Source organism: Diceros bicornis, chromosome 18 (assembly GCF_020826845.1).
Source record: "Diceros bicornis minor isolate mBicDic1 chromosome 18, mDicBic1.mat.cur, whole genome shotgun sequence".
Taxonomy (NCBI): domain Eukaryota; kingdom Metazoa; phylum Chordata; class Mammalia; order Perissodactyla; family Rhinocerotidae; genus Diceros; species Diceros bicornis.
In genome coordinates, this window is record NC_080757.1 from 46960917 (window position 1) to 46977643 (window position 16727).

At 42.6% G+C, this 16727-nt stretch overlaps 1 protein-coding gene across 1 annotated transcript in view; it reads right to left on the reverse strand.

The window, feature by feature from the left end:
- Positions 1-16727, reverse strand: part of TEX2 (testis expressed 2) — a 107337-nt gene that overhangs the window by 49227 nt on the left and 41383 nt on the right. Inside the window, exon 2 of the mRNA XM_058561376.1 lies at positions 11265-12921. Coding sequence (XP_058417359.1) covers positions 11265-12896 — 1632 coding nt within the window. The 5' untranslated portion in view covers positions 12897-12921. The remainder of the gene's footprint in view (positions 1-11264; positions 12922-16727) is intronic.

A 16727-nucleotide genomic window follows, 5' to 3' on the forward strand; every position in this document is an offset into this window, starting at 1 on the left:
ACTTAAACCAAGTCCACTGGACTCCAAGGCCCAGGCTCCTCCTACCTCACCTCCAAGCACAGCCCATCTTCAGTCTGGCTAACACTTGGCCATCCCTCAGGTCATGGCAAAGATGATACTTCTAGGAAGCTTCTCTGATCACCTAGGCTCAGTTTTCTGTCACTTTCCTCCTATTACTATATCTGTTAACTACCTGGTTTACTTAACTACAAATGCCACAAGACAATCACAGTTGTAACAAATGTTTGTTGACTGAATATATGAATGTAACCTAATTCAGAGGGTGGCTGTGAGGATTAAATAAAATCTGTATGTAAAGCACAAGTAAATAGGACAGGCTGGGGTGCCCCTCACAGAAGTAAGTATGGTTCCAGCTGTATAAGCGGAGAGAAGCAAAGGAATGAGCTGAGGACCTACTAAGTGCAGGGTTCCCAAAGAGAAAAACCAAGTTATAACTGCACAAAATTGCACAGAACGAGAATATCTATATCCTAACTATATGTTATCTCTCTTTACACCTACTCCCATGTCCCACAACAAAATACAGTTGGAGAAATATCTTACTTGGTAAGAAGAAATCAGGATTAAGAATTTCAGAACAGCTGAGCAGTGGACAGTTGGGCACTATATGGGGAACAAGGGGAAGGCCTTGGAGTTGCTGTGATGCTCTCAACATTTTAGGAGCAAAAAATGTTAAAGCTTTTCAGGACAGAAATTGAATTAGCTACTTCTCATCTAGAGCAGAGAGAGGTCTGGGCCGGCCCCGTGGTTTAGCGGTTGGGTGCGTGCGCTCCACTGCTGGCGGCCCGGGTTCAGATCCCGCTTCTCTGGCCATGCTGAGGCTGCGTCCCACATACAGCAACTAGAAGGATGTGCAACTATGACGTACAACTATCTACTGGGGCTTTGGGGGAAAAAATAAATAAATAAATAAAATTATAGAGCAGAGAGAGGTCTTGTGACTGGAGTCCAGGTTTCCTGACTCCCATGTAGGGCTCTTGCCAGAACATTACAAGCTTTGACAGGAAACCTTGAGACTCACAGGGGCTGATAACTGACTCCACAACAGTCAGGCATCCAGGATGCAGACTGGCCATCGGGAGGCTCAGGCCAAGAGGTGGCTAGGGACGACTCTCCTCGAGTCCCCCTAATTCTGCCTCCTAATATACCCCTACTGACCCGAATCCAGGCTGCCCTTGCAGAAAGCAATTTCCCAGTGCAACCCTAAGTGCCTTTTGATACTCCCAATTAGCCAGTTTTTTCCTGGGGCTTGACTAACTCCCTGGATTAAGCTGCACATGGAATTTCCAGACCTAAGTGGTCAAATATCAAATCTTGAGAGCAGCACAGTACCTCCAAGGCCTTCCCCCTGTTCCCCATATAGTGCCCAACTGTCCACTGCTCAGCTGTTCTAAAATTCTTAACCTTGATTTCTTACCAAGTAAGGTATTTTTCCAACTTTATTTTGTTATGGGACATGGGAGTGGGTGTAAAGAGATATAGCATATAGTTAGCAACTCATTCCATTTTAACAGCTCAAGTAAAAAACTCAGAGATGCTCTCAACCCACAGTAAAGCGACTCAGACAAGCCTCGTTTCCTTCTGAAGCTGGAACCATTAAAATGGAGACAGTGTACGCCACTGGGGGACAATGACCACAGTCAGCCGGGCTGCAGCTCTCTGGCCCACAGACTGGTCCTGTGATCCCATCTATAAAAGATGAGGGGTTTCTCTTCAGTTCTCCACTGGATTTAGAAACCATATCTGGCTGAAAGTACAAACCACAATCTGTAAAGGGACTCATTTAATGCTTGGAAAGATTAAAAGCTACAATTAACCTTTTGCAAAATAATAAAGTCTGGAAGAACTATTATGGTGCTCACTTTCAGTTACAGTGCCAATCAGGAGGTCAAGGCCAGTGCTCTCTTGGTTAGCTTGATGCTGAGCTCACCAGAGGAAAGCGCCAGCCCTCTGGCCCAAGGAAGCGGTGGGGCTTTCTCTATCTTCAGTGCCTGGGGTGGCTGGGCTGACACTCTGCTGTCATGTGGCTATGCTGGCATTTGAGGCTGCCTGTCACTCAGATCCCCTGCTTCATTCTTTCATCTAGTCTATCAGGGAAGAAGCAAATCCTAAACATAAGAACAGAGTCAGGACTCGAGGCCCTGCTGCTGAAAATCATCTCTGAAGCACACAACAAGGTGATTACTTTTCTTTTGTCCCCAAAACTGAAAAATAAGCAGGATTTTCTCTTTGCCAGGCTTAAAGCCTTTCTGATGTATTAATGGTTTAGAACTGAAGTCATCAGTTAAAACTTAATATCTAGGCGGGTGGGGGGTTGGCACAAGGGGTGGAGGGATGCACTTATATGGTGACTGATAAACAATAATGTACAACAAAAATTTCACAATAAAAAACAAAAAAACATAATACCATAGATCATGGACTTTGGAATATGGCAGAAACAGTCCACTAAAATTTACAGAACTTTAGATACAAATTTGATTTTACCCATGAAAGACAAACAGACCTACAGATATATAGAATTCATACTATGAATGACAGCCTCAAGCAAATAGTCAACATTCAAAATAAATGCTGTTCGAAGACACCATCATGAATATAAAAAAAAAAGTCCATCAGGGAGGGCAGTGCCAGCATCAATACTATCCACATCCTCCAATCTGCTCCAAGGTCACCCTCACAGCAGTGTCACAGAAGCACTGGAGTCAGGGCTACAGCCACAGACTCTGCTTGGGAAAACAGCCTTTATTCCAGTTTTTCCTATCCTTCAGGGTAGCATCTCCCCAATTCAGGGATATGCATTGGCAGACAGTAATAGAGGGAGGAGATATAAGGAGCATTCAAATTAGAAAAATAACATGATTTCAGATGAACCACTGAAAAAAATCAAGGTTTGATTTATGTTAATACACAATAAAAATTAAATCATATTAACAAGTGTTGAAATGATAAGACAATAAATAGATTAGCAAGCAAATAAATCAGTAGCCTCCAAACTTTTTAGATCACATATCCCATCAGTTAAAAATTTTTTGAGTATATATCCACAATATATACATTTACTTATAAATTATATATATGTTCTAATATAACACAGCTTTTATAAACAGTAAAATAAAGAGCAAAAGATGAAATAATTAGCCTTTTTGCTAACTTTCAGTTTTTCCTTTTGATAGCTTTGTATTATCTTCAGCTGACATCTCAAGGCACGATATGTACACTTTGGGTGAGGCTCACCATTAATGATAATGATGTAAATCCATATTTCAAATAGCCTTGTAGATAATTTCCAAGGATTTTGGCCAAAGCTCAGCATATGGTCATCTGCATGTTAAAAATTCACAAGGCTTATTTACTTTCGTAGATAGAAAGAGTAAAAATATATACAAATAGAAACTTTAATATTTTCTTCTTGGATAGGATCTTCAGCAACCTAACAGGAGACCACTGAAGGAAGCAACAGAATGAAACAGAGTTCACAACAGCAGCTCGGGCACCAACACATCAACATGCTCATGCCCTGGGGCCATCTTGCTTACACTCTCCCTGTCTTTGGGGGTATGGCAAATCTTATCTTAAAGGCTAATTATTGTACAATAAGAACCATCTTTGATGGATTTAGTACTTTCCTTACACGTTACATATAAAATTTAGAGGTGAAAAGATACCTAGCATTGATATTTTTTCATAGTTAATGACTTACTCTTCCAAAAAACATGGTTTGAGAAATCTCAGACCCACAATGCCCACAGCCTCTCTCCTCACTCCATAGATGACACCTGGAACAAAACCAAAGAGGGTGGTCCTCTACCACCTAGCTGGAATTCAGGATGCATCTTCCCAAGGAAACAATGCTATAAACTGTAGTTATACATAGGTGGACCAGAATTGCAGTTCAGCCATGCCAAAAGTTAGTAAGTTGAGCAGAAAATTGGCAAAATGTTGAAAATTGTTGAAGCTGAGTGTTGGGTACATGAAAGTTAATTAATACTATTCTCTCTACTTCTGTGTATACTTTAAATTTTCTACAACAAAAAGTTAAAAAATAAAAGATCAAAAAAAATCATTCTGGGGTCACCTGACATCGTTAATCATTGGTCCTATGGAATTCAGGAAGCATTTTCCACACAGTTGCCTCTCCAACCAACTTTAAAACATGAGGTACCTGCTTGTAAGTGAGTGCCTGCACTGAAACATCTCACCTGACAAACTTCTCTAGCACTGGGAAATAGCCACATTTATCAAAGCCATACATAAAAACTCAGGTGACCCATTACAGGGGCAGGATATTTTCAATTAAGTATAATGTAGAAAGAAATGCTTATGCTTTTTTATTTCTTGTACTCATTATATTGAGGGTTGTGAGAGACCAACGAAAAGCAACCCAAGTCTTTTTTGGCTGCATGTAATGAGTCTGTTTTCTCCTTAAGATTTGCTTACTCTAATTTCTTAAAAGCAAGAATTGCATGAAACTGAGATTAAATTTACAAGTTAGAATTTCTTCTCAAAACTGATAATGTTCTCCCTACAAAATTATTCTTTTATATATCAAAACCAAAGCCTGTATTTAGGGAACGAATTATTTAAAAAATCTATCTTTCTTATTAAATATCTAAATACGACACGATCTAAAGAAAAAAGCTTCTCCAAAATTAATTTCTATTAGTCTTGCAACAGTATAAATGTAATTTTAGTTATCTTTCTAGGCCATATCTTTTAAAAAGAGACAGATCATCACTCTGGAAACCAACATCCTACTGCTGTGTTCTGCAAGTGGTTTATAAGTCTGAGATAAAGAATTTACTCAAGAATAGAATTCAAAATTACATGAGTCATACACTCAAACATAAACCCAAGAACCTTTTGAAATCTTCAAGAAGCTTCTCATTATAGACATGTGGAAATGTTAGTGTGCAGGAATGGCACTGAATTAAATATACTCCTGGTCAAGTGACAAGTACATTCTTGAAGAAGGAAGAACATCCAACTTGCTTAAGAATGCTCAGCAAAAACAAACATCCCAGGTCCAATATGCTGACTCTAAATGCCTCCTTCTCCCCATGCCCAAGTTCATTCTTTCCCAGGGACCCCAGCTCAGGGTATCTAGCTTGTCATCCAAAATAAAACCCCAGGGCCGGCCCTGTGGCTTGGTGGTTAAGTGCGCGCGCTGCAATGCTGGTGGCCCGGGTTCGGATCCCTGGTGCGCATCGAGGCACCACTTCTCCGTCCATCCTGAGGCCGAGTCCCATATACAGCAACTAGAAGGATGTGCAGCTATGACATACAACTATCTACTGGGGCTTTGGGGGGAAAAAAATAAAATAAATAAAATCTTCAAAAAAAAACAAAAAACAAAAACAAAATAAAACCCCAGAAGGTTAGCACCCGGGGGTGTTGCTCTCAACGATGCCCTTGGCCTCCGCAGCACACAGGAGGCTCTGTCTTGAGCTAACTTACCCAGACTGTCATGCTTTAAGTCACATTAGCTTCTAACATTTTGGTCTTCCCCCTGGCTTTCATTCGTTCACTTCACTTCGTGTTGAATGCCTGTGGCAACATTTCTCCTATTTGCTGCTTTGCACCAGCTATGAATTCCCATACATTAAGAACAAGCAGGCTTTGCAGGAGGTTCTAAGGGCTCTTCTATGGACTTTTTGACAGCTCTTTGGCCACACAAAGGCTTTGACTGCTTTTATTCCAGACAGTAGAGCTGCTGATCAGCGGGGTTCAGAGTGGGAGACAGTGGAGTACCACGAGGCCTAACCAATCACACACCAGTCTTTGAGAATAGCTACTACTTGGCTGCGAATTAGTCTTTTTGGCTCACCATCCCACACACCCATCACTGTTGCAGCATCATTTTTAAATAGCGTCTGCAGTGTGGATGGAATAATAAAATCACCCAGATAAGGTACAGAAAGGCTTTACTTTTCTCCTCCCTTTCCTTGTCATGTGAAATCACACTGAAGAAAAACTATAATTCTCCTTGAACTGTTTATGGAGCCAATAAAGCAACCAGACTCTCGGTCCAGGTTGCTAGGACTTCCTGGACCCATCAATGAGAACTTCTATGGCTCAGAGGTTTAAAAACACATGGTGTCCTAGCAACTAGAAGGATGTGCAGCTATGACATACAACTATCTACTGGGGCTTTGGGAGAAAAAAAATAATAAATAAAATTTTTAAAAAAATATGTAAAAAAAAACCCAAAAAAACACATGGTGCCCTAAAATAGTTCTAGAGCACCAAGCTTCCTGCCTGACTGGTTCATGGGGCTCCCAGACAGAGTCTACTTAGGGTATGAAGTATGAAGGATCACTGTCAAGGGGCTGGGCCTCTGCACTAGAGAACTTTATTTATTTATTTATTTATTTAAAGATTTTATTTATGTATTTATTTTCCCCCCAAAGCCCCAGTAGATAGTTGTATGTCATAGCGGCACATCCTTCCAGTTGCTGTATGTGGGACGTGGCCTCAGCATGGCCGGAGAAGCGGTGCGTGCCCGGGATCCGAACCCGAGCCACCAGCAGCGGAGCGCACACGCTTAACCGCTAAGCTACGGGGCCAGCCCTAGAGAACTTTATCACAGGCAGTTTTATCAGTTTATCAGCCTCCTATATCAGTGAATTTTTTTTTAAAGTTTCCATATCTGCCCTCAAGAATTACATCATCATATCCTCTATAAAAACCAACTAAACAGCATCAGATGCACAGAAAATAACTCAAACCAGCTGACTAATCCCCAAAATCAAGCTATTTTCAAAAAGTACCTCTTTCAACTCAACCTAGAAACAGGTTCACAGACCTGTTTTAAAAAGAAACCAAGGACCATCTCCCGCATCACTTTAAAGTCATAAATTTGGAGGCAGAGTGGAAATCTAGAACTTGCTACCATCCCCATTTCCCCAATACTCTTTTTGGCATAAGCCATTCTTGACTCCCTTTGAATTCAGGAGGGCAGCACTGTAGGAGTGCTGGTACAAGGCAAGCAGACGTTGCCAATTTCTAAGCAATAAACACGAAGTTTCAAATCCTGTCAAAGACGGACCATCTTAGTTTTTTCACTGCTTTGAGAAAAGAAAAAACTCCATAAGCTGAACTTTTTAGTAATTATTTTTCATCTTCTTAAAAGATCACTCATTTCGACCCCTGACTAAACTTTTTTTTTTTTTTAAGCCAACTTCACTGGGAGATAATAGGGTCAACACTGGCTCACTGCCTAAATTTTCTGATAAAACCTCATTCATTCATTCATTCATCATCCACTCATCCATCTACCCATCCATTCATCCAACAATTACTTACCACGTGCCTAATATGTGCCAGGTGCTGAGGACACAACGATGTACAAGATGGACGTGGCCTATGCATACATAAAGTGTATGGTGTACTGGGGGAGACAGACAATAAACATATAACTACAGCTCTGATAAGTCCTATGAAAGTGAGGCAGAGAAGGCTAGCTGTGCCTTTAAAATTTGGGAACCCCTTTCCTTGCGTAGAGCTGTTGCTGAGAAGAAGCTGCCCAGCCAAGTCCTAGATTTCCCAGGGCCCTTGACATTTTGGAGGGCCCCTGTGTTTAGCTCACCCCAGTGGAATGTGAATGGAAGTAATGTGTGCCACTTCTGGGTCCAGGCATTTCAGTAGGTATGCCTTCTCTTTGCTTTCTCTTTCCCCTTCTGCCAGCTGGATGCAAAGAGCTCTAATATTCTTGCCAGGGATGGGCAAACTGGGCCTGAGGCCTGTTTTTGTAAAGTTTTATTGGAACACAGGCAAAACCTATTCATTTATATATTGTCTACACTGCTTTTCTGCTACAATGAAAAGTTTAATAGTTGCAACAGAAACTGTATGACCCACAAGCCTAAAATATTTACTATCTGGCCCTTTAAGAAAAAGTTTACTGAGCCACAAGATGGAAGGAACCTGGACCCCTGAATCAACATGCAGAGAAGGCTACCCACCCACCCACCAGGAACACCCACACTGGACTGCTATGGGGACAAGAAAGACTTCTAATTTGTTACAATAGCTAATGTTATACTACTTCATACAGAAAGTAAAGCACAACGTCCAATAAGAAAATATAATAGAAGATAGACGATCAAAGTTAGACTCCACTATACTTTCCTATTCTTATCACAACATTTGGGTCCTAAATTTAACGTCAACACTGCTAAATGTTTTAAAGTGTCATAGTTTTTAAATGGTTCCAAAGAGTCTGATCTTCTGCTCAGTAAAATTAATTAAGCCCCAAAATATTTGCATTTGAAATCTCTGGCTTGCAACATACAACCTATCCTTCTAATTCGTAGTAGTGTCTCTTTTTAAAATACAGAACATATTTAGCCAGGTTTCTAAAAACAGCCAAACAAAAGACCTCAGGCTAAAATGAACAATTTGCTTGGATTACAGGTGTCAGTCCACGACACCATTGAAGTACTTGTTCTCTACCAGGAAAATTCAAATACATTTACCGAGGGCAACACACCTTCGTTAAAAAAAGTTAGTCCTGCATGGCTCCCCCAATCACTAGCCATGTGACCTTGGACAAGTAACTTAACCTCCCTGTGCCTCCACGTTCTCATGAGCACATACCCTAACTGAAAAGGGTTGTGATAAGGATTAAATGAGATAATGTGACCAACACTTAGCCCACTGTAGGTGCTCAGCATCGTACTGCTGCCTCTACTATTTCAATGACCAGATCAAAGCAGCCAGACTGTGCCATAACATTAAAATCCCATTCCACTGGTATCCTCCAGTGTAGTTAAGTAAATTCTTGACATATAGCAGGGACTGGACTCAACACTAAAGACTGATTGGATTAAAATTAAAATCTTCCTGAGACAACTAAGTGCTCAAACCAGTTTAAACTGAATGCCACAGTCAGTCATTAGGCACTGGAGTTAATATAACTACCATTTTTCTTTGCTAAAGTCAGCACTAACTTACTTAGAGGGCACGTAATTCAGGTAGTCACAGCACCACCCTACTGAAAAAGCTTAGCAACCATGCATAATCAGTCACTTTAGCTCCACTTCATACATTAATGCTAAACTTAAGTGTGTCACATCCTCAAGACTGAACATCAGCTTCTCTTAAAAAAGAAACAAGCACATAACATGTTGCCATGTGAAAGAAAGAAAAAAGGTCAGACTGAAAAATATATGATCCCATTACATCAAAACAAAAAGAGTGTGTGAGTAGGCATGTGTATATTCATACATGCAGAAATTTAAAGAACAAAGCAAAACTAGGATATATGCCAAATCATTAACTATAATTCCCTCCCACTAGTGTGATAAAGAACAAATTTTTTCTTTGTTTCCTGTGTTTTTTAAACATTGACCATGTATTTCTTTTGAATAAAGTAAAAAGTTTATGAAATTAAAAAACAAAACAAAACAAACACTATTTTGGACCTTGAGAGTTCTTCCCCATGTGGTTTTTTGTTGTTGTTGTTTTTTGCAATAGAGATCATGGTGCCATTTTTTGAGCATTCTTATTTAAACAGAAATGAGGAAAAACCTATTAACAGACAAAAGAAACAAGCTTTGAACTATCAAAAAGCTATCAAAAAAACAGAAAACAAGTGTTGGTGAGGATGTGGGGAAATTGGAACCCTGTGCACTATTGGTAGGAAAGTAAAATGGTACACCCACTGCGGAAAACAGTATGGCGGTTCCTCAAAAAATTAAAAATAGAATTACCATACGATCCAGCAATTCTACTTCTGGGTATATACCCAAAAGAACTGAAAGCAAGGTCTCAAAGAGATTATTTATATACCTCATGTTCACAGCAGCATTATTCACCATAGCTAAAACGTGGAAGCAACCCAAGTGTCCACTGACAGAAGACTGCGTAAGCAAAATGCAGTATATACATACAACGGAATATTATTCAGCTTTTAAAAAGGAAGAAAATTCTATAATATACTACAACATAGAAGAACCTTGAGGACACTATGCTAAGTGAAATAAGCCAGTCACAAAAAGACAAATACCGTATGGTCCCACTTACATGATGACATACTTAGAGTATTCAAAACCAAAAAGACAGAAAGTAGAATGGTGGTTGCCAGGCGCTAGGGGGAGGGAAGAATGGGGAGCTGTTGTTTAATGGGTATAGAGTTTCAGTTTTATAAGATGTAAAGAGATATGGGGATGAATGGTGGTGATGGTTGTACAACAATGTGAATGTATTTAATACCACTGAACTGTACATTTAAAAAGGGTTAAGATGGGGGCCAGCCCCGTGGCGTAGCGGTTAAGTGTGCACGCTCTGCTGCTGGAGGCCTGGGTTCGGATCCCGGGCGCGCACTGACACACTGCTTATCAGGCCATGCTGTGGTGGCGTCCCACATAAAGTGGAGGAAGATCGGCACAGATGTTAGCTCAGGGCCAGTCTTCCACAGCAAAAAGAGGAGGATTGGCATGGATGTTAGCTCAGGGCTGATCTTCCTCACCAAAAAAAAAAAAAAAAAAAAAAAAAGATTAAGATGGTATATTTTATGTGTATTTTACCACAATTAAAATATATATATATATAAAATGTGTGTATGTGCCCATGACTTACAAACTATATAAGCTACAACTATACTTTTATATTGCGTATATTATGAAACATATAATAACAAGAAAATTTTTAAATATACAAAAATAAATATAAATGGAAGTTCTAATATGTTCTTCTCGCACCCTGATGGATCGTCTCAGGAACCCCTCAGGAGGCCTAAAGCCTGAGATCTGACACACACGGAATGGTGATGTCTCTTTCTCCAGCCCATGCCCCACCGTGCACAGGGGAAAGAAGAGTGCCAGCAGGGACCAACTGCTCACATTAATTTGCCTTCTCTTCCTCCTTTCCTTCTCTTGCATTCCAGGAGTATTTAACCCTTCTCTAGGGTCTCAAGAATATTTAATCCTAACAGACTCAGCTATAACTAATCCTAAGCAAGTAGGAAATCTCTGGCAAGTTTAGAGAGAGACTCAAATAGGAACTGGATGTAAATGCTACTCTACAGAACCATGGAGATCCCTGAAAAACTACTTGGTGAATCGGCAAAACCTAAACTATAATGAGGTTTCCAGATAAGTCTCTTGGGTGCCTGGAGAATGAAGATCCTGAAGGCTTAAAAACATTGCTTGTGACAATTCACTAAAAAATTCAACTGGATCTAAAATAAGGCTCTATGTGAGAGAAAGCGTGTGCTAGCCAGCTGCTGGAGAGAGGCTTACCTTTAGTATCTCAGGTTCTTTGATATCCAGAGATTTTGTGTTCCAGTGTTGTAGATTTTTACGTAATCTGTGATATTTATGAGCACTTGGTGGTGTAAAAAACCAAATCACGCAAACTGCAGTCATGAATCCAAGGCCAATTCCCAGAAAGAGTCCACTCACATAATGGGGGAGGGGAAGGATGAGGTACGCATAGACACACATTATAAAGAAGCCCAGCGTCTTCACTGGTAATTCCGGGTGCTGCACGGCGGAGGCCATCTCATCGTCACTGTCAAGAGCCGTGCCATCGTCTACCAGCACCTCTGGCTTGAGAGGGATATCTGGGAGCTTATCAACTTTACTCTCCCCCTCCGTTTCCAAATCAAAGTCCTCAGTGTACAGTTCACAAAACTCTTCATCTTCTTTGCTCACTAAGGCAGACAAAGAACATTTCTCAAGAACTAGAGAACTTGTCTTCAGGCCTAAATCCTTTAGACTGCTCACCTGGGAACTTTTCAGTTCTGCCTCTCTTGCAGGCTCATCAGTGGACTTCGGGGGGTCACTTCTGGGGATGCTGGGATCGCCTGGATAGTCATCCCCCTCGGAATCACACTCCTCTTCCTTGATGCTGTAGTTGTTATTGCTTTCTAAGAGACCGTTCAGGCTGGACAGATTGGAGAGTTCTGAAGCACTTGAAGATAAGGCTTTGGGCCTATGACTGCCACTTTCTTCCCCTATAATTTTACTAAGGAGCTGAAAAGGCTCATATATGACTTCTGAAAGGCGTCGTTTAGTGTCTTCGATTTTAGCCTCCATTTCGGGCACTTTAAAAAAGGAGCGAGTATCGGAGGGAGAAGTCAGTGGGGAAGAAGGTGCAGTTTTGGAATCTCCACCTGTGTTTCGTGGCTGTGTGAACTGCTTGAACAGGTGTAAATTCAGCTTGGAGTCAGGCGGTTTATAGGACACAGTATCTGACTCCTGCCTGGAGGTGTCTGTGGACAGAGACTTGACTAATGTCTTCATCAAGTGTCTGTGCCTTGAGGGGTGTAGGGATTCTTTTGGCTCCACCTCAGTCGACAGGGACTTCACAAGGCTCATGAAGGGTTTTGTGCTGGAAAGTGTGGAGGATGAGGCACTGGATGAGAGGACAGGAGACTTGGAAGGAGAGGACAGTGGGGAGGAAGAACTGGTTTTCTGCTCAGAAAGGGAGGACACACTGGGAGAGCTAGCTAAGGGCCCCAACAAAGACGACCCTGGGGACAGAGCCAATGGCACTGTACTTAATACTTGCACTGCTGGAGGAGGGGACTCCAACAGCTTTGCAGTGTTCTGGGAGACGGGTAAAATGGCAGGAGATAGTCCATCTGCCAGGACAGGCTGAGCGGCAGGGCCAGCGGGGTCATAGCCACCCTGGGGTTCAAAATAGAGGTCTTCCTTGGCCTCGAGCCCTGTTACAATGCTTTGGTCGTCCAGCCCCTCCTCAAGGTACTCCCTGAACTCCTCCTCCTCTTCCTCCTCCTCCTCCCCGGATGCCGAGAAGTGAATGGCGATAGTGTCTCGGGACACAGACCTCTGCACATGCACTCTGGGGGCTGATGGTTTTGGCATGTCAATGATTTTTTCGGCATGGCGACCATTCAGACTTGTCATTGCCAGCTTCACAAGGGCTCAGGCTCTGTGAAAACAGCAAGAAAACCAGAAGTCAGAAAGTGGTTTCTCCATAGGAGACACTGTCATGTGCATAAAGGAGTACAGATGAAGCTCACTTCTAAATGGTGATTATGCTTTTACTTGGCAGATGGCCACTGTTTTTCACTTGAGCAGGTTTAATGGTTTCATTTTCACCAGATAAATTCGTTAGACATTCTCTTTTATGAGCAAACTACAAACCAGTGTTATACCCGCCATACAATCTGTCTTACTTCACAACATCTGAGTAATCGTTTCCTCCCTCTTAACTGGCTCATTTCTATCAGCAAATCTGTATTTCAAGGGCCGGCCCAGTGGCTTAGCAGTTAAGTGCTCACGCTCCGCTGCTGGTGGCCCGGGTTCAGATCCTGGGCGTGCACCAACGCACCACTTGTCCAGCCATGCTGAGGCTGAGTCCCACATACAGCAACTGGAAGGATGTGCAACTATGACACACAACTATCTACTGGGGTTTGGGGAGAAAAAGGGAACAAAAAAAGGAGGAGGATTGGCAATAGGTGTTAGCTCAGGGCCAGTCTTCCTCAGCAAAAAGAGGAGGATTGGCATGGATGTTAGCTCAGGGCTGATCTTCCTCACAAAAAAAAAAAATCTGTATTTCAAGCCTTGAAATACCTGCACAATAGATGTTACCAGCATTACTTCAGAAGTCTAACAGGATAACATGCAACATCCTGCTGATTTTGAGGATCTTGGAGCAAAAATTTCACCAGTGGTTTTCTTGCTATAAAAAGCTAACGGAGGAGGGTTATTGCTTCCATTGCAGTTTTCACAGCAATCCTAACAATTATTTGGCTTGCATCTTCCACCAACACTCATAGTATCTTGCCACTGCAAATAAGTAGCAAAGTATCCAAGGGCGGAAAGGGAAATCTGTAAGCTAACTGCTATGACCTGTTGGCTTCTTTATTCCCCAAATGGTAGGTACCATAAGGCGAGAGTATTTAGGCAGCCATCAAGACATGGCCATCTTCTGAGGCTTCAGGATAAAGCAAACTTATATGGTAAACTGAATCCAAGATTCAAAGGGCAGGAAAATGAAGTATCAACGTCGTAACTCACCACCAACCAAGAAGTCTGCTAAGGGCTATGGTGAGAGACATGGAAGTTATACTTTCTTCCCTTCTGGAGCTTAGTAGCTAGCTAGAGAGAAGACAGACACCTGAAAAGCTGGGCAGAAAAACAAAAGACACCAAGCCCACCTTGTGACATCTAGGACATTACCTCTCTCCTTATTCACTTAAGGCCCATTTACTGGGCACCAGGCATCATGACAGGCCCTATAAGATTGAAATTAACACCACAATCTAGAAAGAGACCCTGTCAAAAGAGCTAAAACACACTTGAGGAGTGGACTTCAGGCATTCTGAGGAGGGTGAGATCAGTGTGGGAGGTAGGACACCTACTCAGTCTTTTAAATTGATGAGTAGGCTGTGACGGAATGGGCATGATTAGAGAGAAGGAACAAAAGCATGAAGATGAGCATGGGCATGGTGTGTCCTGGCCACGTGGGTCTGTTCTCTCCCTGCAGGACAGAGGGTGGGTGTTGGGGAACAGTGGGAGACCATCGGTACAAGCGAGGCATCAAGCAAAAGTGGAAAGAGCAGCCTTGTGACAAGGAAATAAGGCTTCTGGTACTTGCTCCTTTTCCAGCTGACTCTGGGACCTTGAACAAGCCAAGAATACACTGGGTCTCAGAATCTTCATCTGTAAAATAGGGGATCAAGAGTCTTTTCCAAATCTAAAACCCCACGTTTATGTTTACAGGTGATTGTATACAACCTAACATAATACACTTATATAAGTAATCTACCATAAACAACAATATGTTGCTTGCTTATTTCTTTAATTTGAAGAACTCCTATATTTAAGTCTTCCACCAAACATTCACGTTCAAATATATGAATGCGGTGCGGGGGGGGGGGGGGCAGCAGGAAATAGTGATCCTGGATCACTAGAAACAGGAAATAAACCCAATGATGACAAGAATCACAGTTCAACGGCCCAGCCACAACAAGGACACATCTTGAAACTACACATTCTCAATATCAATACTTCAGAGAAATTACTTTCATAAAAACTTTCCAACAGAGTTTTACCCATGCTCATTCACGACCCTCAGGTTCTCCTAGCCCCACTGGATCCAGGAAAAGGAAATGATTTCTATCGGTCAGACAAAGCAATTTAAATCCAGGAGCTGGCAGCAAGCTAAAAAGACAGCCTCAGGTCCAGGACAATCCTTCCCTGTTATCTTTAAGCCACAGGTCTGTAGGCTTAGTGAAAAAAAAAAATACCAAGCACAACACGTTTTTCATTTAACTGTCACCCAGTTTTTTATAAGAGTAAATTAAAAAGAAAATTATAGAGGTAATTTAAAAAGAAAGTCTGGTACTTGGTAATTCTCAGTAGGCTGAAAAATAAGCTTCATTTCAATGACTTTAATAACATAAAGGATGATCTGCAAGGCTCTGCTGTTCTGAGGGTGCTTCACGGGAGTGGTGGCTACAAGTTAAGGTGATTGTGGGCACAGGTGCAAATACAGAGAGCATGATTTTGGGGTTGAACAGTGTAGGTTGGTCCTCTGGGGAGCAAGGCAGGAGTGGAGAGGCTCGTCTGTAGCTGAGGGTGGGATTGCCTGGGAATCCGCAGGCAAAGTCAGGCCCAGTCCAGGCCCTAAGGGCGAAAACAGCAGTGTATCCAGGAGCCTGTGGCAAGGCCCCAGGGAACAGTGAGCTGGCACCTGCCCAGGAAGGGCCATCAGGAGCCTACTTGCCCAATCCTCCAACACACAGTCGGGCCCCCTGACTTGCTTGTTAAAGGGACCTCTGGTGATCTCTGATCAGACTGTCTCAAGGTCTGTGTCAGCCAACAGGGCCTGAGCTGGGCCCCATGGAAAGATGGGTGCCAGATGGCCAGCATGGGGCAAGCAATCTGGCTCACCATTGCTGATGTCTTTCTCCAGAGCTCAGGCAGTGGCTTCGGAGGTTTAGAGAAACTCCCCCAAATCCACACTGACCAGAGCCTGGCTCCACTTCACTAGTTTTTTTTTTTTTTTTTTCCTCACTAAAATCTGCCATGTGAGGTGAAAGCAGCACTACTACTTTTTAAATACAAGAAAATCTCAGGGGGGCCGGCCAGGTGGCTTAGCGGTTAAGTGCACGTGCTCCGCTACTGGTGGCCCGGGTTCGGATCCCGGGCGCGCACCGACGCATTGCTTCTCTGGCTATGCTGAGGCCGCGTCCCACATACAGCAACTAGAAGGATGTGCAACTACGACATACAACTATCTACTGGGGCTTTGGGGAAGAAAAAAAAGGAGGATTGGCAATAGATGTTAGCTCAGAGCTGGCCTTCCTCAGCAAAAAGAGGAGGATTAGCACGGATGTTAGCTCAGGGCTGATCTCCCTCACAAAAAAAAAAAAAGAAAAGAAAAAGGAAAATCTCAGGGCCCTGTTTGCTCATCTGCAAAATGAGGGGATTAGACTAGAGAAACAAAGACTGCTTGTAGGACCAAAATTGCTGGAGAATTGGGTGTACTAGAACCAGGGTCCATGGTTTGAGTTCTAGACAACCCATCAAGCAGTCACACCTTCCTTCTGGGGACCACTCCAAGCCCCCTCCTCTCTGTCCTCCTAGTGGCTGGCTGCCAGGGCCAGCAAAACTGACCTTCTCACAGTTACAGGCTTGCAGGACAGCCAAGATCAAGAGAAAAAGCACCTGACTGTTGCCCAGAAAGATTGCGTGGTTTGTCCAAGGCCACAGCACTGAATGAGG